The sequence below is a fragment of the Felis catus genome, chromosome C1 (genome assembly GCF_018350175.1).
Source record: "Felis catus isolate Fca126 chromosome C1, F.catus_Fca126_mat1.0, whole genome shotgun sequence".
NCBI classification, from domain to species: Eukaryota; Metazoa; Chordata; class Mammalia; order Carnivora; family Felidae; genus Felis; species Felis catus.
Window position 1 is genome coordinate 101,788,147 of NC_058375.1, and position 26,348 is coordinate 101,814,494.

General features: G+C 47.9%; 1 protein-coding gene across 2 annotated transcripts in view; it reads right to left on the bottom strand.

The window, feature by feature from the left end:
- Window positions 1–26,088, bottom strand: part of TBX15 (T-box transcription factor 15) — a 104,964-nt gene extending 78,876 nt beyond the window's left edge. Inside the window, exon 1 of one of the 2 annotated variants that reach the window (XM_003990514.6) lies at window positions 24,835–26,088. In XM_003990514.6, the coding sequence (XP_003990563.2) occupies window positions 24,835–25,039 (205 nt within the window). In that variant the 5' untranslated portion in view covers window positions 25,040–26,088. Of the gene's footprint in view, window positions 1–20,690; window positions 22,116–24,834 lie in introns of those variants that run through there. The other variant, XM_045033358.1, reaches the window with a different exon arrangement.
- Window positions 26,089–26,348: the final 260 nt, after the last annotated feature.

Sequence of the window (26,348 nt, forward strand, 5' to 3'; positions counted from 1 at the left end):
ATTAATTGATCACTAACCATGGACAACTTGATGTAACTCTGAAACCTTTATAGGTAAGGAAATTGACATAAGGAGAGTTAAGCGACCTCCCCAAGTTTTCAGAGCCAGTAAAGGACAAAGTCACAATTGAAACCCTGTCTAAGCTCATCACTATTCTCCTCAAAATCTTGCAGGGGCTCCAAATAACCCCGCCATTTATTCTTTGTGCCCACATTTTAAAGTCCTTAGAGCTGGGACCATCTCCTACTCATCTACATACTGTCAGTGTTCAACAAATACTTGTTGAATTTAGTTGAATGGACTATTTGTCTTAGGGCTCTTGTAAAAACACCCTGAAGAGCTAACGCATGGCTCAAAGAAAGCATAGCACAGGGATGGAATACGCACTATGGATCACGACTGCTCATGGCCACTCTTTGGGAAAAGAGGATAGTCCTGTAGGAATCTTACCCTGGGTGCCCCTCCAGGCTTTTCCAGTGGTCCCAACTCTTTCCTACTACAGGAAGGGATAAACACCCTTCATATATTTCCTCTCACTCCCAACTGCAAGGAAAACAGTAACACTAATTAGTTGTAACAGGGTGTTCATTTCACACAGTTCCCAGCAGGTTGCCCTGCTGTTCTTTGAAATGGTCTGGAAACAGCCTTGATTTTAAACATCTGAAGATAATTGAACCAAAGTTGCCCCCAGAAACCCTGAGTGATATGCCTTTTATTCTCTCCCTCACTAACAAGAAATGTTTGCTGCCATTTCTTATTTACTCAACACCTTGAAAGCCTCCGGCACTGACAACTTGCACCCCAGGATCCTAAAAGAATAAGTTAAAGTAATGATTGGTAGTAAATGGAGGAGCAGGGAAGCCCAAGGGATTAAACAAAACCCTATGCCTGTTTAAAGGGAAGAAGGAATTGCCCTATAGACCTATAAACTTAAGCTCTGTACCTGGAAAAAATTGGAAAGTCGGTGGGGAGAGCTGAAGAGAATTTATGACAAGATCAATTTGCAAACATTTTTCAAAGACAAGGATATTAGTTAGCAAAGATGGAAACATTTTCTAATGTATTGTTGGCAGGTGGGTGGGAAAATAGGCTGTCATATACCTTGTGGGTGGAAGTGTAAATTGCACCTTTTGGGGAGGGCAATTTTGGAACACCTATCAAAATTTTAAATGCCATAACTACAGCTCCACTTCTAGAATTTATTCTATAAATGCTATCACAAGGGGGACCCAAAGTAACAAGGGAGCTATATTTATAGAAGCAAATGACTGAAAACAACCTGAAGGTCCATTAACATAGGTTCGATAAAAATTGTGATAGACCCACAAAATGGAATGCTATGTGTCCTTTAAAACAGCAGGAAAGGGAACTCCTAAGTATGTCTATTTAATGCTCTCTAGTATAACAGTTCAAAACTAAAGTCATAAAGTCCAAAATTGTGTGCATTATGCCACAATTAGTGTTTTACTTTTAAAGGTTTGCGTATTTGCATGTTATGTACTTACAAATAATAATTCACACATATCATTCATATAAAGACTCATATACATCCTACATATGTCTGAAATCATGCTAAAGAAACTGGTAATGTGACTGGTCCTGGGATGATAAACTAGGAGACCAGGGATGGGAGACTCCTTTTCACTTCATGCTTTTCAGTAATTACTTTTTGTGCTGTTGGAACTGTTTAATATGTGTACAAATTATCTGAGGTTTTTTTAACTTTACTTATTTAGAGAGAAAGAGAGAAAGCACGGGACAGGCAGAGAGAGAGAGGGAGAGAGAGAAGCCCAAGCAGGCTCTGAGTTGTCAGCACAGAGCCCGACACGAGGCTCAGTCTCACAAGCCATGAGATCATGACCTGAGCCCAAATCCAGAGTTGGACGCTTAACAGACTGAGCCACCCAGGCACCCCTGAGGTTTTTTTTCTTTTTAACTTATAAGTAAAAGAGGAGAGTAAGTAAAAACCGTCACAGCCTATTAAGAGAATGGAATCTTAGAGGCCAGCATGAGCAGATACAGATACTGGTTCTTTAAGGGGAAATGGAGACTAGAGCCGATCTTGTGATGTTGAGGCTTTGATTCAGTCTCTCAGGGAAAACCTACAAACACACTTGCTGAGCAGAGAGAGATTCAACAGGCAGAGAGGTAACCAGAGGCCCATCCTCGGAAGGAGGTACATGACGATGTCTGTCATTCAGTAGGGATATAACAAATAGCAGAGCAGATGCTCCTGGGCCCACTGGACGGCAGCCGAGGAAACACACAGGTAAGTATTTGGGGGACTCTTGGGTGGCTCAGTCCGTTAAGTATCTGACTTGAGTTCAGGTCATGATCTCGCGGCTCATGGGTTCGAGCCCCGTGTCGGGCTCTGTGCTGACAGCTCAGAGCCTGGAGCCTGCTTCAGATTCTATGTCTTCCTCTCTCTCTCTCTCTGGGCCTCCCCTGCTCGCAATCTGTCTCTCTCTCTCTCTCTCTCTCAAAAATAAATGAACATTAAGAAAAAAAAGTATTTGGGGCCAAAAACACTGGCTCTTCAAAAAGAGTGAAGAAAACCTTCCACATCACTACCACCTGCCTGAGGCTCAGCTCAGCCAAACCCCTGTAGAACTAGAGGAAAACCCATTGCACAGACACCCTCACACAGTGTTCCACCTGCCTCCAGCACATCCTCTAACCCCTCACCGGACTGCCAGTGTAAGGAAAGTATAGTGTACTGAGGTGGGGCGGGGCGGGGGGGGGATAGGGCGGGGACAATGCTCATGGGAAAGCCACAGAAATCTCAGCGCTCTACTCATACTTGGCCATGATTTGAGGCAACTTGTCTTCCTTTGTTCTCCCACCTCTAACCTAAGATGTCCAGTGGCTCTGTTTTGGGTGGTTTTTGAGAAAATCAAATGAGATCCTCATGATTTTCCATCCTAGGCCAGACACTACTTTTGGAGAAAATAAAGCAACGTAGAATACACCAACGTAAAATATTAGCAGCATTACACAAGCGATGTTTTCGGGGAAAAGACAGCAACTGGACCCCACTGTGCGGTCAGCTGGTTCAGTCAAAACAGTCAATCACACACACAAAAATCAAGGTTACGATTCACTCACTAACTGCCACACGTGCAAATTAAGCACTCGTGGCAAGCCAGGGCTGGAGATACAGAGAGAGAAGCCAGACTCCTAACTTCTAGAAAATGCCATGTCTAGTCAAGGAAACACATGAGCAAATAATTGTACTCCAATATCTTCGCTACTAGTATATTTTATTAGAGGTACAAGCAGAGGGCCACAGGAGAAAAACAGAAGGATTGACCCTGGGATCCTCACAGACTCACCAAATACCATGCATGGTACACAGACTAATAACAGTTGTTCAGTAAAATGCACATATATTTGGTAAGAAGTCTGTAAGTGATCAGTAATAATTTTTGTAACAATAGTAATCAACATATTTCTTCAGTATTGTTTTGATTTAATCAATGCTCTCACTGAACAACCTCAAAACTAAATGACTAAACATGACCCTCCCACGAGGGGTCATTGCAGATTTCGCAATCACAGGAACCCTGGGTAAAAATTAAAGAAATGGCCTGCAAACAGCCGCATCATTAGGCAATATTTCAATCAAGATAACTTCAAATAATACATTCACCACCAAGCTCAGGTTTGATGTTCTCCACGTGCCTGAAAAATATAGCTGTATTCCTTCCTCCAACTCAGTGGATCCCATGCATCAGTTAAGAGGAGGAGACTAATAGGGGTGCCTGGGTGGCTCCACCAGTTAAGCATCCGACTTTGGCTCAGGTCATGATCTCACGGTTTGTGAGCTCGAGCCCCGAATCGGGCTCTGTGCTGACAGCTCAGAGCATGGAGCCTGCATCGGATTCTGTGTCTCCTTCTCTCTCTGCCCCTCCGCCACTTATGCTCTGTCTCTCTCTGTCTATCAAAAATAAATAAATGCAAAAAAAAATTTTTAAAAGAGGAGGAGACGAATACATAAAAGATAAAGTCCCCCAAGCAGCTGTCTAGAGCCATGTGGACAAAAGGAAAGGTTAACCAAACGTTTCACTTTTAAACCTGTGTTTTATTCAACTTTGTATTTCATTCAGGTCTAAATAGCAGTCGAAGAGTTGCAAATGTTGGGCTGAGCTCCTTGAATTAACCTGCATAAAATTAAATTTAATTCTAATTTAATTCACTTCCAGAATAGTATTCTGTTGCCAATACGAAAACCCTGAAGGAGTTTCGTTTTCCATGACCTCTATAAGACAAGTTGTATTTGCCACAACCAGAAAAACATCCTGAGTTTTATTTGCCTGGGGACTCTGTAATCAGATATTACTTACTGGCCCACATTATTTCAATGTCCACTAGTCGTCCCTATTAAAACCAAAAGTAAATTTCTGATGTTGTTACAATAACAAATGTTCTCAGATATGACATTTATTTGGGTGCTGGTAGAACAATAGTTTTAAAACTACAGGTTCCAGAGCATTCGTGTCACATGCCAAACACGCACTGACCAGTCCTTTGTCTCCCGGGCATTCCTAAGGAGGACACAGTGGTAGAGAACAGTGCTTTCCAGACCTGGTTGCCCATCAAAATCATCTGAGGACTTTTCCAAAACACAGGCTTCACCACCTGCTCAGATCTCCTGAAAGAAGTCAGCCACGTTGGGGACCCCAGAATCTATCCCGGAAAGGCACCCTTCAGGTACAATGGGCAGTCAGCCTACTACAGGCCTTTGTTTGGTGTGTGACATCCTTTAAAAAACAAACACACAAACAAACAAAAATCAGGTAGGCAAATCAGAGGAGAAAAGTTGGCCCTGAGGGCTTGACTAAGATGATATGTAGGAATCCGTATTGACCATGGTATGTGTGATGTTGTCATTGTATCTAGGTCAGCAGATGATCCTCTTTGGAGGTCTACTCAAGTACTAAAGTACTTAGCGTAAAATGCCATAAAGCCGGAGGTTTGCTTCAAAATGCTCCGACAAAAAGAAGATGGAGGACAAGTGCAGCAAACATCATGATGACTTTGAAGGTGAAGGAAGGGCTCATGGGGGCTTCTGGTACTTCCGTGATGAGAAATTTTCATAATAAAACGTTTACTTGTCTGGAAGAGAACAATCATAATAACCAGAGCCTGTTTCTGCCACCCAAGGCTATTTTCCACTACCTCCGAAAGACAGCACGTGGCATTATCCCCCACTGACACGGACACATATGCATGCGGAGAGGGCACGTGATCTGCCTGGACAGCCAGGAGCCCGCTACTAGGAGGTGTTCGGCATTTTTCCCTTGGAAGAGGACTTTCCAGGCAATATTCTACCCCAAAAATAGGATGAGCGCCCTCTCCCTCACCGTAACCTGAGCCATGTTTTTGCCCTTGACCCTTGTAAAGTATTTTGAAATTCCCTGAAACAAGACACTTTCATTTTCAAGCAGTAATACACAGAATCAGTGAGTCTGATAAATGCAGGAGGTGAAACCCAAGTCACCAAATGTACAGAATGGGTCCATTTTCAAGCCCCAGCAAGAAAACACAGAGTCTGTTCCAGGAAGATGAGACTTACTTTTTGGCACATTTGACGTGTGAAGACCTGGCATTACCGAAGTGATAGAAATCTGTACTCATTTTATCAATGAGTCCTTTTATCGTCCCACATATTATTTCACTCTAGAATACTTAAAAACAGCAAACAACTTTGTATGTTGAAAAGTGGGTTTATCATCCCAAACTTCTATGTGCCCATGTGGTGAAAATTCACATACTTCAAAGGGTAAGATACAGCAGCCCCTAACTGTTAAGTCCCACTGGTTAAAGTTAAGTGTAAGTTTATTTACAGGGTTTACTCAGACAGCAGAAGAGTTGGCGCTGATAATATCTCGCACCTGTAGGTAATCAGGCTGCTTTGTTGATGCCGCCTCATGAGGAAGGAAGGACCCAGAAGCTCTTAACACACATAGTTTGAGGGGCTGGTGGCTCTGGCTTGGGCTTCTGAAAGAGGATGCTGGTGCCACCACTCCCATCTCAAGAGAAGCATGTGACGTGGCTGTTGAATTCCAGTTTGCAATGAACCCAGCCCCTGGACCACACTTGGGGAGCTTCTCTGTCCAGAGCACCTTCCAGGTAAAGATACAAGACCTCAAACTCAATCTTGAGTACCCGGTGCCTCAAGGTTTTGTGGGGTTTTTTTTAAGTATAAACATGGGTGACATTAGAAAGTCAATCTGGGGGTTTTCCTAAGACAGAATAACCCAGGCATCATAATCACTGCATCACCTAACAGGGACTATTAACAAGAACTGGGTTAAAGAGGTTTGCAAGCCATGAAAGGAAATTGACACAATGGTCAGAGCATGTCTTCCCCCAGAGTATCTATGCCAAGTTCCTTAGCACTCTGGACGAAGATACTTACTCCCTGTACCTAGTGCAGCTCAAAGGAAAGGCCCCTCCCCTCATCGATAGCTCACGGTCCTTCATATCACATCTTTGTGAAACAGAAAAGAAGGAGCTCCATCTGTGTGATCAGTACAAGGGCCAGAGGGCAGTGGCCTCCTGGGGTTACTATCTGTGGTTATTTGCTCCTGACCTTCAAGACCATGAGAGACCTTAAGGGAAGCCTGTCATACAATTAAGAATTAGGATGTCAATCAACAAACAATGAACTTTTAAACCTCTTGTGGACAATATATACTCCGAGGGCTGCACTACAGCATTGGAAGAGCCCTGTTGTCCTTCAGAGGTGTGCAAATAGGGCCCTTCGTGACCCGTAACTAGATCGTGGTTAGTTGCCATGTGCCCCATTCCCAAGTCTGAGTTTCTGAAGCACATTCTCTTTCTAAGAGGATCTAGAATAAGCACCTATTTTGGAATGGTGGACTCCCAAAAGATACTGGGACACTGGACAATTGCTAACATCCGCTGGCAGTGAACATTCAGAGGCCACTAGACTCATCTTGAAGAAGCATCCTCAGGATTCAGGATCAAGGATATTCAACCAGAGAAAGAGACTCAGAATCATCCTACTTGTTTACATATAAAGTGCAGAAAAGCTTTCTTTCCCATAACTTGGAGCTCCAGGTCTATTGACCGCCATGTAAGCTCGTCTCCACTTGGCTGCATTCACAATGTAACAATGGCTCAGAAGCCACGAGCCCTGAAAAATCCCTGAAAAATCTGTAACGACAGTGGGTTGGTCCCAACGATCGGCCGCCACTATGGGCATGGTGGCTGAGAGCCCAAACAAAGACAAGTTTGGGAAGCCTTTTCCTCTAAAGCAAGGTCCAGCTACTCCCAGCTGTAAGGCACGTAATGGTGAAGGCATGTAGGATGAGGGGAGATAGCAAAGTGAGGCAGTTTTTCCCCTTGATGATCTGAGTCAGACCCGGGACAGTACTAAGGATTTCATATGTAATTTGACAGGCACCAAAAAGTACTTGGCACTTTGTACGTCTCAGTTCCTGACTCTTCTTTATGAACGTGCTGGTTCTGAAATGTGAAATACATTTTCACAGACCTGCCTTACATTCCTCGGGCCCCCACCCCGCTCAAAACTTACCTTATGTTTCAGAGGATGGTCTCCTTTCTCCTCCTGACACTCTGGCTTCTCCCGCATCATGGGGTCGAGCCCTGAGCTGGGACCTCCTGTCGGTTCACTCACATATCCCTACTGCTCATGGAAAACCACCACCAGAAGACTATCATTCTGCTCTAGCTCGGTCTAACTCTATGCTGCTTTCTCGGGCAAACTCATGCAATCTGTCTTTCATTTGGATATATTTTTGCACTTCTGTGTAGCACGGGGGATTTTCAGACTGCCTTTTTTTCTATTTCTTTTTCTCCCATGCTGGGCAGAAAACAGAGGCTGCCATGGACATAAGGCCTGAAACAAATCGGGTGAGATGGGGCAAAGTTACTCCCACAGACTAACCGTGCTTCTGAATGCTAATGCTTCATCAGGAGAGAGCTTCCAAAATAGGCTCCGTGCAGAAAGCATTCAGCAATTAGCTACAAAAATGCCTTGTTAATAGTACAGTTAGACACAGTCTCCTTACTAAAGTCCCTTAGAGATAGAGAGACTCCAGAGTATAGAGACATCAGTTGACACGTCCAGGATCACACCTACGGGCAACTGGCAGACACGTCATGCTGGGTGTCCAGGACCATCTTGAAGCCAAATCATCTGCAAAGTGGCTACAGTGGTTACAAAACCCATCACTAAAGTTTGACAAGTACCAGTTCCATTTTACAAGCGTTCATGGAGAGCTAACAGGGATTCAGAGATGAGTAAGCCACAGTGCTTCCCCTGGGGTTTCCACCGTAGTGCACTTATCAAACAAATGGGTCCTCCAAAACGTTATCAGTCAAGGCAAAATGTGTTCAGTGTCATAAGAAAGGCACCAAGCATTAATTTTTAGAGACTTCTACTTTACCCCTTCTTCGGTGCCCAGTTTTAAAATGCAGAGAAGAACAATCACAAGCAGTGCGTCAGTGTGTGTGTGTGTGTGTGTGTGTGTGTGTGTGTGTGTGTACATATGAGCAAAGATAACCACAGAACAAAGAGACATTCAGGCACGGTCTCCTTGACTGTGGTCATTGGTTACTCAAGAGTCTAAAGGTACAGGCCAATCTAATAGGACAATAAGAAGGTAGCAGGCATATATCCTGCCAAGGAAAGAAAGACTAAAGTCAAATTACTGGCCTGTTGGTAACACGAAGTCAAAAGTAGGACAGAAGCCTTGCTCAGAAATGGTCTAGTCAGATCCTCGGTGAAGACTTCCTCTCCAGGGGAGCTCGCTGATGATGGCAGCCAATGGAGCCAATGGGGGTCCCCTGTATTTTTACCACCTTGGCTGCTCAGCTGAAGATCACCTAACTGAGACTCCTTTGTGACTATAAAATGACAGAAGTGCATAGCACCATTTTGAGAGGAAACCACAATGAGTCCCCTGAAAGAGGAGCTCTAAAACAGACTCCAAGTGAAGGTAAAGCCCGTGGCATTCAAGAACTTTCTTCCATTACCATAATGCCCAAAATGTATGTGAGCTCCGCACGGACACATGTAGTTTCCTATGGAGCTCATCACGTTTGAATCTGTACATCATGCCAATTCACATTTGTATCAAATCGCCCTTTACATTTTAAAATGTTTCTGTCCTACAAGGTGCTTACAATGAGTCTCGAAAGCAGGATAAACTTTCTTCAGGAGGAATTTTAGGAGAAGAGAAGGGAAAAAGTGTTCCAAACAGAAGCAGGAGCAAGTGCATGAAGGAAGATAAGAAGCCTGTGAGCAAAGGAAATGAAAACAGGAGCTCAAAAAAGATGTCAGCACTCACATGTCCACTGAAGCATTCTTCACAATAGCTAAGATATGGAAACAACCTAAGTGCCCATCAATGGATAAAGACGACAGATAGATACATGATAGAGAGAGAGAGAGAGAGGCAGACATTTGCCACAGTATGAATGGACTTTGAGGGCATTATACTGAGTGAAGTAAGTCAGAGGAAGACAAATCCTGTATGATCTCACTCCTACATGGAATCTTAAAAAGCTGACTAGAACGGTGGTTACCAGGGGCTACGGGTGGGGGAATCAGGGTAATGTTAGTCAAAGAGTACAAAACTCGCAGTGAGAAGATAAACACACTCTAGAGATCGAAGGCAAAGCACTGTGATTAGAGTTGACAGCACTGTATTACATACTTTAAAGTTGCTAAGAGACTAGGTCTGAAATTTTCTCACCACAAAAGGTGGCAATCATATTGCAAATATATAAACATATCGAACCAACACACTATACACTTTAAACTTACACGATGTATGTGTCAAATATGCATCCACTTAAAAACAACAGCTTGGGGCGCCTGGGTGGCTCGGTCGGTTAGGCATCCGACTTCAGCTCAGGTCACGATCTCACTGTCCGTGAGTTCGAACCCCGCGTTGGCCTCTGTGCTTGCTGCTCAGAACCTGGAGCCTGTTTCAGATTCTGTGTCTCCCTCTCTCTCTGACCCTCCCCCATTCATGCTCTGTCTCTCCCTGTCTCAAAAATAAATAAAACGTTAAAAAAATTAAAAAAAAATAAATAAAAACAACAGCTTATGGGAAGGGAGGTGCTATGAATGGGGCAGCAGTGGAGACAAGTTAAGAAGGGTAGCTTGGGGTGGTCCTGTGTCTGACCCTCACCAAAACGTTCCTCATAAGAACCCTGAAGAGCTTCCGAGCTTTTGCAATCGACTAGAAGTCTAATTATGAGCAAGGGAGGCAGAGGCTAATGCTGAGCACGGTCCATGAGCCTGGCACTGTGCCAAGTGCTTTGCATTTGCTATCCCACTGAATTCTCACACCAGCCCTGCAGCAGGCGATATTACCCTCTGCTTACATGTATTCAACTGAGGCAGAGTTAAGGCACTTGCCCAAAACCAGAACTATGTGCCCTGACCCACACCCCATGCTCTTCACTATGTTCTGCTGATTCCTTGGCTTCCATCTATTTGGATGGAGTTTCTTCTGCTTCTAGGATATGAAGGACCCTCTGCTTTCAAAAGCATTTCTTACTCATTCCCCAATGCACTACAGGTTGGTACTCAGCCGACAAGATGATGGCCAAAAAAGCAAACCCTCAAAATTTATGAAAGATGCTGGATGAAAACCTCTCAAAAGTTTACCTATATGCATGCCCCCAAATTGCCCTTGCAATAAAGCCAGATCTGTCATTCCCAACACTCACCAGCAATGAGCCACACAGCTGTGGAGGCCCAACAGTTTGGGCAGGAAAACAGACAGGCAAAGAAAAAGAAGAATGTAGTCAAGCCCCAAGGAAAAAATGTTAACATCCGGAACCAATTCACCCACGCAGGCTGGGGGAACCGTTACTCCCAGCTCTCCATAACACCCCCTCGGCACCCCTGTCAGCCCTCCCCGACACACACACACACACACACACACACACACACACACACGTACACACACATGCACGCGCACACACACACACACACACACACACATGCACGCGTGCGCACACACACACACACATGCACGCACACACACACACATGCACGCGCACACACACACGCACGCACACACACACACACACACACACATGCACGCACACACTCGCCAGGGATTTGTTCAGTATTTGCTCATTCCTACAGCACTCACATCATCCTGTGTCCGCAGGAAGCGTCTCCTGCAGTACCTACCACCCAGTCAGAATATCACAAAGATGCCTTAAATCTCTGCGATGTCACAGTCTAATCTGGGTAATGCACAGTTGCACCAGATGGAATCTAACATTCCCAGGATGAGTGCTGGCCATGCAACCAGTGCTCTGAATGCTGGAGGAAAAAGGAGGTGGCCAAGGCTGGCCGGTTTCCTGCCTTGCAGAATCTACCTTTCTAATTGGACAGACCTCTTGAGTGAGGCCCAGCAAACCATCCAAGACTGCAGCCCTCACCTCACCTTCGGCCACACTCTGTATTTCAAGAGTCTGGCTCCACATGGCTTCCTTGTTAAAGGAAATGGGCCCGGAGATTCATATGCTTCTGTTGATGCGAGAGCATATTGAAACCCATCAATTTCTGCCTGCACAGAGTGGGGCTGGCAGTAGGAAAAAGCAAAGCTTTAAAACAGAGACAGACTTTACATCCCTCTCATTTTACTGTCTAAGAGCCACTTTTCTGTCACTGGGCACAACAAGCAGGAATCTGATAGACCTTACAGTTACACAGCCAAGAACCACATGAATGCTACAGTCTGCACCCTGAAATGAGGGGGAGTAGTTTTTTCTCCAAATCCCTGTTAGAGACATCAGACTTCCAAGAGAGGAAGGTTACTTGGAGTGGGAGGGAAAGTGATGGAAAGACAGGGAACAGGTGGACCAGAAATCCTGAGGCCCACTGTTAAGCTCACTGCTGGGGGTGCGTCCACGTAGAGCATGCTAGAAGAGTGAAGGAGTACGGGGTAGAAGTGTGTACAGGGCTGAGAGATCTCTACAAATAACCGATCCCATACCAAACGAGGCTGCTCTAAATAGAGCTGTTACAAAATAAATGAATCAGAGCAGTCACTCAGAGGTTAAAGTTAAAGCTGTGGCTCTGAGAGCAGGCGTACTTGCTGTGCGTCCTCAAGGCAGTTACCAAATCCTTGGGCATTAAAAAGAAGCCACTGTGGAAATCAGAATCTCTTCCTTTGTAAATTCAATCCATGGCAAAGGGATTTCAGCTGTGATTGCTGAGTTTGAAAAAATCAACAGTACTTAGAAATGCACAAATTGCTCGTCACTGCAACTGATATGTGTCTAAGCTGTTCCATTTTGAATCAATTACCAATAAGATTCCATCCAACCCATTGTGAATGGAGAAGGATATGGGTAAAACAGGGCAGTTAAAGTTTCCCCTGAATTTCACTGCATGAGGGGATTTAGGTTGAGGAGGGTCTAGATCAAGTTCAATATGTAGCCACATTTCAGACCCTGAGATTTCTGGGCATGAAAGTCAAAGAAAAGCAAGTCAGGTTGGGGTAGCAGCACATGCCCTATTCCAAAGACCATGGTTCAGAAACTCTGCCCCGTATCACTGTGACACAGAGGCTTCCTCCAGCCTGTATGGAGAAGGCAGCTTTAGACAGAGACCCAGAAACTGTAAATGAGCTCTTTCTCATTTATGATTTAATAATTTCTGTTGGGGGGGGGGAGCACAGGCAGCAAGCATAAATTTCCATCTCCCCAGAGCACTGAAGAGTCATCTACAGGAGAAGTCAATGTTGTCTGGTGGCTAAGGGCACTGCAAGTTATTTAATCTCATTGGGCCTCAATTTCTGCATCTATAAAATGGGGAAACATGTACCGCCCTCTGAGGACCATTGGGTGAATGCAATGAGAAAATGCGAATAAAACCATAAGCACAGTGCCTGGTACAAAGTGTGCCCTTGATCCATAAAAGTGCTTCTTGGTTAGCACTGGGGGCACTCTGAGATAAGAGGATGTTTGTAAGATTGGGGAAGTACAGAAACAGCTGTCTTGGAGATGAAATGTGGTGCGCAGATCCGTTTGGAAGACTGAGACCTGAATTCCAGCCGGGACAGAGCAACTCCCTCCTCCTATGTATGGCCAGGCAGTGCCCGAAGGGGACTGGGCTCCTTGAAGGAGGCCTTGGGAGGGATCTTCCCTCTGTTCCTCTTCCCCTGGGAATGCACTTTCCCCCTCTGCTACCAGGAATCAATATAAACAAAGTCTGGGGTGTAACTAGTTTAAAAAAAAAAAAAAAGTAAACGATCAAACCCAGGCTTCTGTTTTCTGGAAGGAAGAAAACTGCGAAACCGTGCCGCCAGATGTAAGTTCTAACACAACGGCTGGGGCTTCTGCTGTTTGTCTAAAAAAAGACTCCTCAGTCTCCTCTTCCTGACAGCTTAGTTATTACAGATTTTCCTTAAGTTTAGTCCCTTTACTCTTTTGGTTTGTAACTCAACCAAGCAACACCTACAAAGCCTTTACTGCAGTCTCAATTAATTGATACAACTAGCTCATTTAACCCAAAAAAACCTTGAGGAACACAGGCTTTACAAACAAAAGCCTTATGAAAATGAATCTTCCTTATTTCCCATCTGATAAAACCTGACCATTTGGGGATTTCTGGGCTCCAGGTAGAAATATCAGAAACTAACCAGAGAAACATGCTTGTGTTTTTTCACTTCCCCACATCCAGAAAGGCCCCTCTGTCCTCTGCCAGAGCCCAATTCCTGGGGAGCTGGTAAAGCTGAGGTTCCCCGGGCCCCCCCTTCCACCTACCCTCTCTTCCTACCGCATGCCAGACAGCTGGTCCTCACCCTTGAGGCCCTTTCTCCCTCCCTCAAATATTCACTAGGATGCTGGCTTTCTGCCCCAGCGGAACCCTAAACAGCAACAGCCCTCAAAGTTCTATTTGACTTCATTAGCCAGCCATTCGTACTCAGATTCTCCACTGTTTCTAACCATAGGCTATGCACTAAGCGCTGATCCCCTCCAAGTCCCAAACATCCCATTTAAAGCCAAAGACTGGGGGAGAGAGGTGGTGCCTGCTAGATTCACAATTTGCAACAATTTATTATCCAAGCTGGTCACTGAGGTAATTACTATCAATTCACTTGATAGGAATATAGACACTGCTAAACCCTTTGTTCCTCTATGTGCACTAATTTAATCCTCACAACCACCTTTTGATGAGTATGTTTATCATAACAACTTCATAGGTGCAGAAACTGCGGTTGGGAGAGATTAAGAAACTTGTCCAAGGTCATACAACTAGCAAGTGTTGGAATCAGGGCTCAGAAACGAGAGCTCAAAATCTGTATGGAATAACACACACACACACACACACACATTCCATATATATAGTTGTATTTATCTGGAATATATGACTGTTACATACTGTGATTCGGAATACATATATCATATAATAACATACAGCCATACTGTATGAATTATTATATGTATTATATAGATATACATTATATTTTATTACTTTATATATAATATATAACAAATAACATAGGAAGCCAGACGGTACATAGTGTTCAACAAATAATGCTATTCATTATCATTATGTATATATATATATATATATATATATATATATATATTAAGTGTTGCTCTGTGCCAGCCACTTGTGCTAGGCTCTAGACATACAAAAGCAAAGAAAACAAGGTTCCTGCCCTTCAGCAGTATATTACAGGGTGGCAGTGAGACAGGATGAGCAGTAAATCCATAAGCTCCTTGATGACTCCAGTCTACCTAAGGTCTGGGGCTGCAGAGAATGGGGACAGCAAATAAAAGTGGGGAGCTGTTGGGGCGCCTGGGTGGCTCCGTCGGTTGGGCGTCCGACTTTGGCTCAGGTCATGATCTCATAGTTCGTGGGTTAGAGCCCCACGTCTGGCTCTGTGCTGGCAGCTCAGAGCCTGGAGGCTGTTTCAGATTCTGTGTCTCCCTCTCTCTGCCTCTCCCCTGCTCACGGTCTGTGTCTCAAAAATAAATAAACATTAAAAAATTGTTTTTTAAGTGGGGAGCTGTCACTAGCCCAGCCATATAAGTCTAAGGGGAGAGACAGTCCCACAGAGAGAAATACAAGAAACCCTCCTAGGTGTATGCTGGGCCCAGTTTTTTGTCTGACCCTGCCCTCAAGTTCAGCAGCTATGAATAGAGGTCTCCAACGCTAAGCTATCTTCTGATCCATCTTGTTGACAAGCGTTTTGCCCGTTACTAAGTCATCCTTTTAGCATTCTCACATCTCTGCCAGATCAAGACCTCGGCTTAGCAGGCTAGACATGGAAAATAGTTACTAGTGCTTTCCATCAGGCTCAGAGAGTAATGAGGGGCAACTGATTTCCTTGGGGGGAGTGGAGGTCCCACTAACTCAATTTACTAGTGAAGTTGCTCTTCTCAGTCTGCATTTTTCAAATCCAGAGTTTTTTCCAGCTATTTCTGGGAATGGCACAAAAAAAATGTCCAAAGCATAAATAACTTATATTTCCTTTAAATACACTAATGCCATAGAACTCTCCCAGCAGGAGGGTCCTGGGCAGTCACACAAGCAACAATAGGTTACATCAAACAGAAAGGACTAGATCCAGAACTTCTGAACATGTGATATTAATCTAAAAACTTTTCAAGAGCCTTATGGAAGCTCTCAATTCTAGCTGTAAAAATCCTTTTCTGGTTGGGACGGGGGTCCTTGTGTTGCTATTACTATTACTTTCTACAATTGCAGTAATACTCCCCTTGTTCCAACAAAGGGATGAGTCCAGTGATAGCCAACGTACATTAGGAGAAAATGTTAGTATTTTTTTAAAAAAAGTTAACAGGATCACAGAATCTTCTAGCTAAAGGGGCCTTAGGGGCCTTTGAGCCCCATTTCACAAACCAGGAACTGAGTCCTCATCAGTGGCTATCAAACAACTTTGAAACGCTTTTTGCCACATCTGTATGTCTGCCTTTAGAACAAATATTCCTGGTTCCAAAAAAATAATGATAAAGCTAGCACTAGACTCTAGGTCTAATGTAAGCTAGTCGAGCCCTCTTCCTACCATAATGCATGGATATAATCTAGATTATGAGAGCCTGTGTTGAAAGCTTTGTAGTATAGTGAAGACTCATGGATAGCCACATAAGCAATTAAGGTTTCTGAAAAGTTTTGCAAGTCAGTATTTTTCTGCAAACTTGCTCATATGATTAATTTTCTCATAAATCCTTTTAATTCTAAATAGTGCATAGGTATATAAACCCTCCCTCAGCTTTCCTGCAAATAAATAAACAAATAAATAAATAAATAAATAAATGTGTGTGTGTGTGTGTGCGTGTGTGTGTGTGTGTGTGTGTGTGTGTGTGTGTGTGTGTAAGGCTTCTAAATGGAGGAAGCTTTGTCAAATCCAGAGAAAGAAAGTATTGCTATGCTCACAATCACTTATTGGCACAAATGCTTGCCCCTCCCTATGGTAAAAACCAATTCTGTACTTTTCAGGAGTAAGAACACAATCGCCGAACCACCCAAGTCCCCTAGCCCCTAGGTTACAATTCTGGGCCTTGGGACCTGGTGTGATTGACACTTTGGCGCCTCAAGGGAAGACTCACACGGAGCTGTAGCAGGGAAGCTATTCCTGCGAGCATAGTCCCCCAGTGACTAATAGGCATTTCTCAATCCACTTTGGAGAGATGGGCGGGGGGGGGGGGGGGGGGGGGGGTTGTCGTTATTGTTGTTTTTTGTTGTTTCTTGTTTTGTTTTTTTTTTAGAAAAATAATTACCTCACTGCTTTTAATCTCCAAGAATAGCGTAAAGGACAATTGTTTGCTGTCATTTTGTCTCGGCTGGGCAATGCCCGCTCTCCAGAGAGCAGGGGGCATCTCTACCCTCATGACCCTCTGAGGCACCCGGGGACCCTGCGCTCCTCGAACCGACAGAATGCCTTTCCTTTTTAACAGACTAGCTATGATATTTACTGACCCTATTATTACCCATTTGGAAATGGTTAGGGATTAAAAGTTCTTCGGGCCGAAGGATTCTTGGTTTCTAATTGCTGATGTTTGAAGTCAGTTTGATTCCTTGGAAATTTGCTGAGCCTGATGAAAGCCAAGGCTCAAACTCCCCTCGGGGCGCGAGGTGGAAGATTCTTGGGTTCCGTTTGGGGTTTTTGTTTAGGGTTTTTCCCCCTTGATTTTTTGCGGGGAGAAGGGGGCCTTCCCGATTGCCCCAGAGACCCGCATTTCTCCAGGATGTAGCGGGAGCTAAGAAGGGTAGGGACACCCCTCGGCACTGCCAGCGGCGGCGCGCACCCGCCCGCGGGGACGGAGCCCCGAGCGCCGGGGCCCGAGCCGGGGCGCGCGCACCGAGGCCCGGCCCGGACGCTCTTGACCCGGCCGCCGCTCCCGCCCCAGGGCGCCGCCGCGGCCCCGCTCTCTGGGTCGGGAAGGTCCCCCGAGCCGCCCCAATTTCCCCGGGATGGTTTCGCGGGAAGAGCTGGCCATCCCCAGTCAGTCCTCGCTGGAACTTCATCTGAATTTTTTTTTTTTTTTTTTCGAGAAAGAGAGAGGGAAAATATGGGCGTTTCAGCATACGTATAGGAAGTGGGGGGAGGGGAACAGGATGTGGGGGGAGGGGTGCGGGGGGACTACGGGGGTTTACTGGGGCTTCGACCATATCTTCGGGGCTGTGGGACAGCCGAGGAGGCAGCGGGTGGGTGTTGGAAGCAAGAATTTCGGGTCACCCTGTTGAGAACCACGCGCTGCAACACCAAGGCACCGGCTAGGTAATGACCCCTAATGATACCTTTCAAGGGAACTCTGCTCTCATCTGCAGTATTCCGGTTTTTAAAAGAAGGCTATATGAGGATATTACGGGTGAAGTTCAGACTTAGGGGCTGTGTGGCAATTTGGAACCGGCTCATTTAGCCTCGGCAACTATTCTGAAGAAAATACAAGAGGACAGACACATAGGGAGAAGATTTTTGCACGTATCTCCTATGTTCTTAAGTGATTTCCCCCAAATCACAGTTTCTCTCGTTATTTCTATTAACTAGATTTTCCTTGGTGATTCCGTTAGCTCTCTGCATGGAAGAACATGAAATTATTCAATAGAAGTCAGCATTCTGCCCGTCTGAAATGAAGGTAGCATTCTTCACAAAATTAAATGCCAAAGTTAGTTAGAAAAAAACTTCCACTCTTCCCGATCTTTTAAAAATTGCATCTGCACAGCCTCATTTTCTGCTGTTTTCGCTTAGACTTTGGTCAAAATGTTCACTGAATCTGGCAGTTAAGTGAAAATGCCAGTGCCCAGGAGCTTCCAGTCTGGGATTCTCTTGAACTGGCAAGTGAGTGATACGTACAGATGACAAAACTTCTGGCCTCCCCAAATTTTAGGTATTCCCGATTTTTTAACTGGCTCCACAAAAAAACCAGAGCAGTTTATTTTCTCTAATGTTTTTCTAATATTTCCTGAGATGTTATCTATGTGCCATTCCGAGCTGTCAAGTTCACACATAAACTTGTGTATAATCACATACAGTTGTTTATATACTCTTTAATACATTTTATACACTTCTGTATGAAGGGCATAGCTAAACATTGGCTGGTAAAAAGAGTATAGGATAGAGTATCAATTGCAAGGTCTATTTTCATTTCTGGTATCAAAAGCTCATCATCAGTTTGTAGTCAGCAAAATGTCCTGCCTCAAAGTGAAGCCATTAATGGCACTGCATAAATGTTGATTTGTCGTCACCAGTTGCTTAATTCCCCACCTCTTCCCATTTCACCTCCTGTCCTCCCTACTGAGTCTCATTTTCCATCCTGACACTTAGAGCAAGGGCCTCACTTAAATTAAGTAATGATTATCCTTGCCCAAAGACGTGTAAACAGACCCTAATTTATAAATTTGCTAATTGCCGTTCCCAGCGCAGACCCCTGAGTATCTCAGTCATACACGTATAAAATTCAAAGCTCACTAGAAACCAGAAAAGGCAAGGCAAAAATAAACCACATGGATGAGAGAAAGAAGGGGGGAAGATTTCACATTCCACCAGTTCCCTAGTTTTTTTTTTTCCCCCTGTGGAAAAATATCCCATAAGGTCAAAACTAGAAAACCACTTAAATATTCTCTCCTGCTGAACTACTTTGTCTTTGTCTTTGGGGAGTAAAAAAGCAATAACCAGCTACCCACCCCCAGAACAATCATTAGATGGATTTCTGCATTTCCAGAAAGGAAAGTGGAATGCCAATCTGCTCTCTGCTCTTTATCCCTGTGGAATCTGCTCAGTTCAGTCTTGTTTTTGTTTTTAACTCTACAGTCACCTAGAGAAGGAACTTACAGATTTAAGAAGCAATGATTTTACTCCTGGGTGTGGGAAATAAACTTCTAACAGAGTCCATAATCGGGATCTCAAAAAAGTTCTCTCGTCTTATTAATATTACATTTTTTTGGCAATAGAGAGAACGATTGTGACAGACCTGGAATATTTCACTCTTTAATACTAGCGTTGCCCTTGGAGAGGCTTGGATGAACAAAACGTCTCAGGTCTTCTGAACCAAAACGTATTTGTCTCTCTCTCCTTGTGGTCCAACATGAAGGATTAACGATGAGGGACTTGTTCCCATTAAACTCATGTCTGCACACACAAAGGAAATTATACAATAAATGGGGGAACACAAACCGATCGCTTTAGTTTGGGCCCCTGGGTTAGGCATTTCACATCATTCTTCAATCGCTCTTCACGTGCCGGGCGTATTAATTAGATTTTAAACTAATTTTTCTTTAATATTTAAAAGATGGTCGTGAGACCATTTGAAGTGATAGTGGGGGGCCAGAAAAACCGTAGCGGCTAGGTGTCAATATAATTGCGATACGAATTCCATTATTAGAAATTTAATCCCCCCTTCCCCCTGCATGAACGTCACCCCGCGAACTTTCCTTTCCGGGAGTTTAACCTATAAAATCAGGAAACCTAAAAAGTGTCCAGCTCTGAACCCAAAGAAAAATGTTCGATAAGAAACAGCGTTGGGTGGGGCGTGGAAGGAAGACACGATTTCAGAAGCGCTGCGCCCCTAGGCTGTTAGCTGATCTGTCACGTCCAGAAAAGCCTGCTCCCGGCGTTACGCTTGCGGCGTACCAGTCTCCGAGCGGCAGAGGTGGGCGGCGGGGCCGGGCGAGGGGTCCCGCACCGCCCGTCCGCGAGAGACCGTTCCCCTGCACTTGCCTGTTACCCTCATCACAAGGACCGGTGAAGCGCTCGGGGGACACCGGTCGACCTGGCGGGGGGGTGCAAAGCACAGCACACTCCGTCTGCCCCCCTTCCATCACATTCCAAACGCTGGGCATTAGGGTGTTTCCCCCATTCCTCGTCCTCCCCACTGCCCTCCAGCAGTTTGTTCCATCCACGGAATGCTGGGGGTTAGAACTGTTTCCTTCTTCCTGGGGGTGGGGGTGAGGGTGGGGGGCTTCTGTTGTGCCACTGCACCAGGGCTGGTGTTTTACACAGAACGCTCCAGAACCCTGCCCACCTCCCGCGAGCCCGTGCAGCGCGCTCTCCCAGCCCCGCGACCTAGCCAGCGTCCGACCAGCTCGACCAAAGGGCGTCGGCGGCCCTCCTAGAACACACCCGTCCTCACCAGCCTGGGACGAATTCAGATCTCGCCTACCCCCTCACTCCCGTTCACGCAAGGTCACTCACCAAAGGCGCGGCCACCGCGGAAGGCCGTTTTGACTTGGCAGGAGAGAGCGTTGCGCATGTCCAGCAGGCACCACGCTTGGCTCATCCTCCGGGCCCAGGCCTGGCATCTTTGAGGCCTGCACCGGCGATGGGGCGAACGCACCGCTGAGGAACCAGTGTTCCTCGCCCCGGACTCTACCTCAGGCATACGCTTTGGCGTCCGGCCCGGCGCACCCCACACCCTTGCCCTGCGGTCCAAGCCCCGGCGTGCGCCCTGTCTGGTTCTTGCCCAGCACAAGCATACTCTCCCCACTGGCTTCAAACGCATCGCGTTTTCTCCATTACTTAAACGTCAGTGAAGAGTCACTTCCTCCGTTTTGACCCTGTGTTTCCCTATTGGGGATTGGGGGTGGGTGGAGGGGTGATGTCAGGATTAAAATCTTGGGAGTTTTACTCTGAGCAAACAGGCCATAAACTGGCAGCTTAATTCGCGTGAACAGCTGATCTCGGTAATTCGGAAGAAGAAAGGGCCCTGGGGCACCGCCCAGGCTGTTCCCGTCTCATTCCTCTAGGGATTGCGTAGATGGGTGCAGGGACCCCGCGAGCCTGATGCATGTGCACGTGCTTGCGGAGTGCGGCTCTGCACGCACGTTCTTGAGTGTGCCTGCTCTGTGTGCCCACCCGCGTACGCCGCCACCTTCTTAGGCCGCTGGAGCGCCACGGCTGCAAGGCATAGGGCCGCAGGCCCTGAAGGGGGAAATCCTTTCGCAGAAGGTTTGAATTATTTCGCTCCGCGGGAGACCGGACCTCGGCAGCACTCGGCTGTGGATTTGGGCGGGAAAAGGCCCAAACTCGAGCTGGGGAAGCCGGGTGGAGCCGGGGCTGGGGTCCGAGCGCAGATGGCGCCGCCGCGTGCCTGAAATATACTTCTAAGGCCGCAGCCGGAGCAGCTGTTCCGGGCGATCCTGGCTCAAAAGTTTTCCCTGTTGCTGCTCGGTGAGAGGCGGAGGCAAGCAGGCCGGAGAGTCAGGCTCCTGGGAGACCCTCCCGAGCCCGCGGCGGCTGCGTCCTGGCGGCTTCTCCAAAGACGCGGAGTTCTGGCAATAATGAGGGCATCTCACAGGCCCTTCTCCAAGGCCCTTAGGGCCTCAGGGTCTTTCAGGACCAGCAGACTCGGTGGAAACGTTTGAAATACATACTGTGTGTCCTCTGATGTGTGAGCGCCCACGGCGCGCAGGCCGGGCTGGTCCCCCGCTGCTGCACGTTGGCGCCCCAGGCTGCGGGGCGCTCGGCGCCAACTAAAGCCAGCTCTGTCCGGACGCGAAAAGAAAAACGGGCTGTGAAAAAGCAAAAGGCCACGTCTTTGAATAAAAGTTAAACATTAAAATCTGACCCTTGGGTTGTCTGAGGATCCTCGGATTTAAAGGCACGGACAGAGAAGGCTGGAAACGGAGGTCCCAGTCAGGGGGGCGGGGGGAGGGGAAGGGGGAAAATGATAAATAGAGTTGCTCTAGGCGGGTGTCCTGTGTATGTTTGCCTGTTTGTTTAATCCTTCCCCAAGCTCCGTGGCAATTTTGGTTTTGTTGTTGTCGTTTTTATCCCGGTTCCTGACTTATCACCGGCCTAGCGCAGTTGAGCCACGCAGCGGGTCCAGCCTGCTCTCTGTCCTAATCCGGGAAGAGAGTTTAAACAATTGGAGGCTAAGACCGGCATAGACACGGCCCTGGGCACAAACGGAGTCGCCTGTGCCCCCTCCCACCTCCACCACCATACACACACCTTAACGGTGGCCCAGTCTGTATGTGTTCGTTAGGGCGCTCTATTAGAGGAAAAAGAAAGAAAGGCCTACAGGGGACCCCAAGCCCTGGCCTTGCCTTCCACCACCATCCGGGCCCAGAGCCTGCGGCTCCGCCTCCTCCACTCCGGGGGCTGCCTAGGCTCCACGATACCGCGCAGTTTTTCTGAAAGATCTTTTTTCTCTTCGTACATCCGGTTCGTCAGAAAGCTTTGGCCACTAAAGGGGCTCCAACTTGGAGATCCCCTCGGCGCACCTCGCAGCGAGGCCCGGTTGGTAGCCGGCCCCGCATAAGGCCCGGGAGTGCTCTCGCTTTCAGCTTCTTCCTTCCTCCCAGACCGTAGCCCCACAAACATATTTCGTTTGCTCTAATACAAAAGCACATTTTTTTCTTTAAAAAAAAGAATGATACAGGAAAGGAAAACGGTCAACTGAGCTCTGTGTGCCACAAAGTTCTAGATTAGGTCCTCACCCTCTGGCCCCCATACTGTGGGAGCGAGGGAACCGCATTCTGGACAACAGGCCCTCGCGTTTATGTCTCCGGACTGGTCTCTCACCTCGCTCCAACCTTTTCTCTCCTCACTATGGCTGAAAAGAACGGCGGTAAGAGAAAACTGCGAGTTGAGCCTCTGATTGTGACCCCACGTGTTGGTCCTTTTGAACGTGCGACCCAAGATCAGCTCTCGCCGACCTGGCCCCCCTCCTTAAAGAAAAGTCCCGCGGACAAGGCGTCTGCCACACGCAGTTAAGTAACTTCTGCCTTCCCACCGTCGGGAAAGTAAAATAAACTAACCTCCCAACTCGTGAATTGTCATGAAGCCTGAAAGAACTTCCACTAAACTGTGCGAAGGCCCGAGTGAGACTTTGACAACATATAAATGCGGTGAGGAAGTAGGGTCTGGCCAGAGATGGGAAACACACATTAGCCACGCGTTCTTTTCTGGATTGCCCACACAGGGGTCCGCGTGGGCAAGCACCCGCATCCAAATACAGGGAAAGACTTGGGCGGACGAAATAAATCTCCCTTTTAATTTTCTTTTCATCGACTAATAAAAATAATTCCCCAGCACTAAACTCAAATACCGTAACGGGCCACAAGAACACGGAGAATTCATAAAACCCTGTCTCTGCAAGTCACACGCTAATCGCGTTATTATTAGCCTCAGGAGCATGGAAATTGAACTGTCACTGCCGAAAGAGAAAATGTAAGCGACAGCTGTCCCTCCCTGGGTCGGCCAGCTTTCCAGCCCCCAAGCCCCTGGGCCCCAAGCTCCGTCCCAGAGCTCTTCGACCCGTGGCCACCCCCATCCCTTTGCGGGCCGCCGCCCCCACCCTGGCTTTCCGGCGCGCTGACCCAGGTTTACTCCCCAGCCCTAGCTGGTCAGCAGGAGCACCTCCAGAATGGCTACATAAGTCCTGGCTGGAAAGTTTCTGAAACCGCTAAACCCAAGCTGCGAGCGGGTGTGTATGTGTGTGTGCGTGTGCGTGTGTGTGTGTGTGTGTGTGTGCGCGCGAGCGCGCGCGCGCGCAAGATTCTTCCGACAACAGCTGTTCCCCGGGGCTGTTTTGCACAGTTGAAATCTTGGCACTTAATACAGAACTTTAAGTTGTCTCCCCCCTCAACCACCCGCCCAGGTTTCTGCTAAAATACAGACACCGACATCCGCTCTGAGTTTTACGTGTTGTGTACATATAATGTGCACAGAAATTAATCGCACCGCTCCCCCCCCCCCCAATACACAGAGGTGTGGGCCCTGAAGAGTGGCCCAGGGCGCAGGGTGAGAGGTCTAACATACATTCTCTTTCCATAAACGCCAACAAAGTAGAAATATAATTATGCTCCGTTGTCGCCGGGGTAGGGGAAACACAACAACTTGAGTCCCAGGAAAGTTGGTGGGGGAAGGGCGAGGACCGAGGTCGAAAGCTAAATGGGGCCAACCGGGCATTTCCCGAGACTGGGTATGGAGCCCGACAGCTCCGCGCCAGTCCTCTGGGGCTCTCAAAAGACAGTCCCAGCCCCTCTCCGCTCCCGCCGTCGCCTTCGATCTGCGCCCCTCCTTAACCCCAAGGGCCTGCGGCCGCTCAGCCGCGCACACCAGAACACTGCGCTCCGCTCCCAGAAGAGAAAGGGATGCGAGTGAGGCCTCCTTGCTTGAGGTTGGCGACGAAAATGCAAGGCTCAGTTCCCTCAAATTACTTGCGGCGAATTTGGGGAAGACTCAAGGCGTTTGCGCGAAGAAAAGGAAACCCGCGTTGGAGCAAGGCAGGGCGTCAGCGAGCAGGGCCTCCCTCCACACCGCTCCGCCCGCCCGCCGGCCGCCCGGCGTCCGCTCTCCGCCCGCCTCCCTCGGTCCGGTCCTGCGCACTCACCCGGGTGAGGCTCCAGGCCGTGCGCGGCCGCGTCCTCCGCGTCTCCGAGTGGGCCCGCGGGGCTCAGCGCCTCCATGGACAGGTCCAACCCCTTCTCCTCCCAGTCTCGCAGTTTCCGCTTTTTATTTGAGCCGATCAAGGCTTCAACGGAGAAGGCATGTGCTCGCGAGCTCAGGGCGACTGCAGATCTTCTCCTTTCACTCATCTTAGCCGCCCGCACCCCGGCCTCCGCTCGCCCCCGCTACTGAGGGAGCAGCCCGCGCCCTCACGCTCCGAGCGCCCGCCGGGCCGGGCCCGGGAGAGGCGGCGGCGCGGCGGCCGAGACTGAGGCGGCGGCCCTGCGGGTCCCCGGCACCCTCCCCCTGCGTCCTCCCCCGCCCTCCGCCGCCGCGGGTCGGACCGGCGCCCCTAGCTGCCCCAGCCGCTAGGAACGAGCGCCCGGAGCGCCGCCCGCTCGCAGCATGAGCGCCCGAGTCCTGCTTCCCACCCTACCCGGGCAGGCGCTCACAGGCTGTGCAGACTGGACTTCATCTTTTTTTTATTCTCTCTCTCTCTCTCTCTCTCTCTCTCTCTCTCTCTCTCTCTCTCCTCCCTCTCCCTCTCTCTCCTCCCTCTCCCTCTTCCTCTCTTGGTCTTCCCGTCCTCCCTCTGATCCAAACTTCTGGGAAACTTTTTTTCTAAATTCCTCCCTTCCCGAGGAGCTGGGGGCAGGCGGTGCGCTCCTGTCCGAGGGGCGAGGGAGAGGGAGGGGGAGGAAGAGAAAGACTGAGGGGAAAAAAAGCCAGCCCCCGACCAATGGCGAGGAGGGAACAGGAGAAACCCTGAGAGCGCGGGCCAATGAGAGGAGGGGAGAGACTGAGGCTCGGGCCAAGGCTCCGCGCCGGTAGTCCCGGGGATGCTCCAGGGCCCACTTTAACCCCTGGCTTCCCGGTCCCCCACGGGTTCTTCGTGGGGGAGGGAGGAGAGCTGGAAGTCGAGGTCTGATCTGTGCCGGTCCAAACTCCTGCAAGTCCCAAATCCGTATCTTTTCCTTCCAAATCTGATAGGTCTCATAGATGCTGCAAGCTCAGAGTCATTTAAATTACCAATCTGGATTTCGGGGGCTCTCAACCTGTCCAAAAACACCAGAAAACGCCTCTGATAATCTCGCTCCTGCTCCCAGATGCTATTAGCTTTCCTGGTTCTGCCCGGATTTCGCCACACAGGTTATTTTCCTGTCGTACGATTTCCAATCAACTCTGGCTAAGGCAAAACGAAAGAAACAAACAAAGACGCCCCGTTACTATCCAGGGTCTTGTAATTGGAAATCTAGAGATCGCTTCCTCCTTCCAGTGCTACCTGGCGGAGAAGAAGACGTATGCTCGCTCAAAGCAAAAGGCCAGCCGTGGGGCGCCCGGCTTACCGCGCGCTGCGAAGACTTATCCCGACTGGGCCCGCACGCAGCAAATTCTCGCCTTCGCTTCGGCGTGGATGCTGATCTGAGCTTCGCCGGCTCGGGGCGCTTGTTCTGGAGA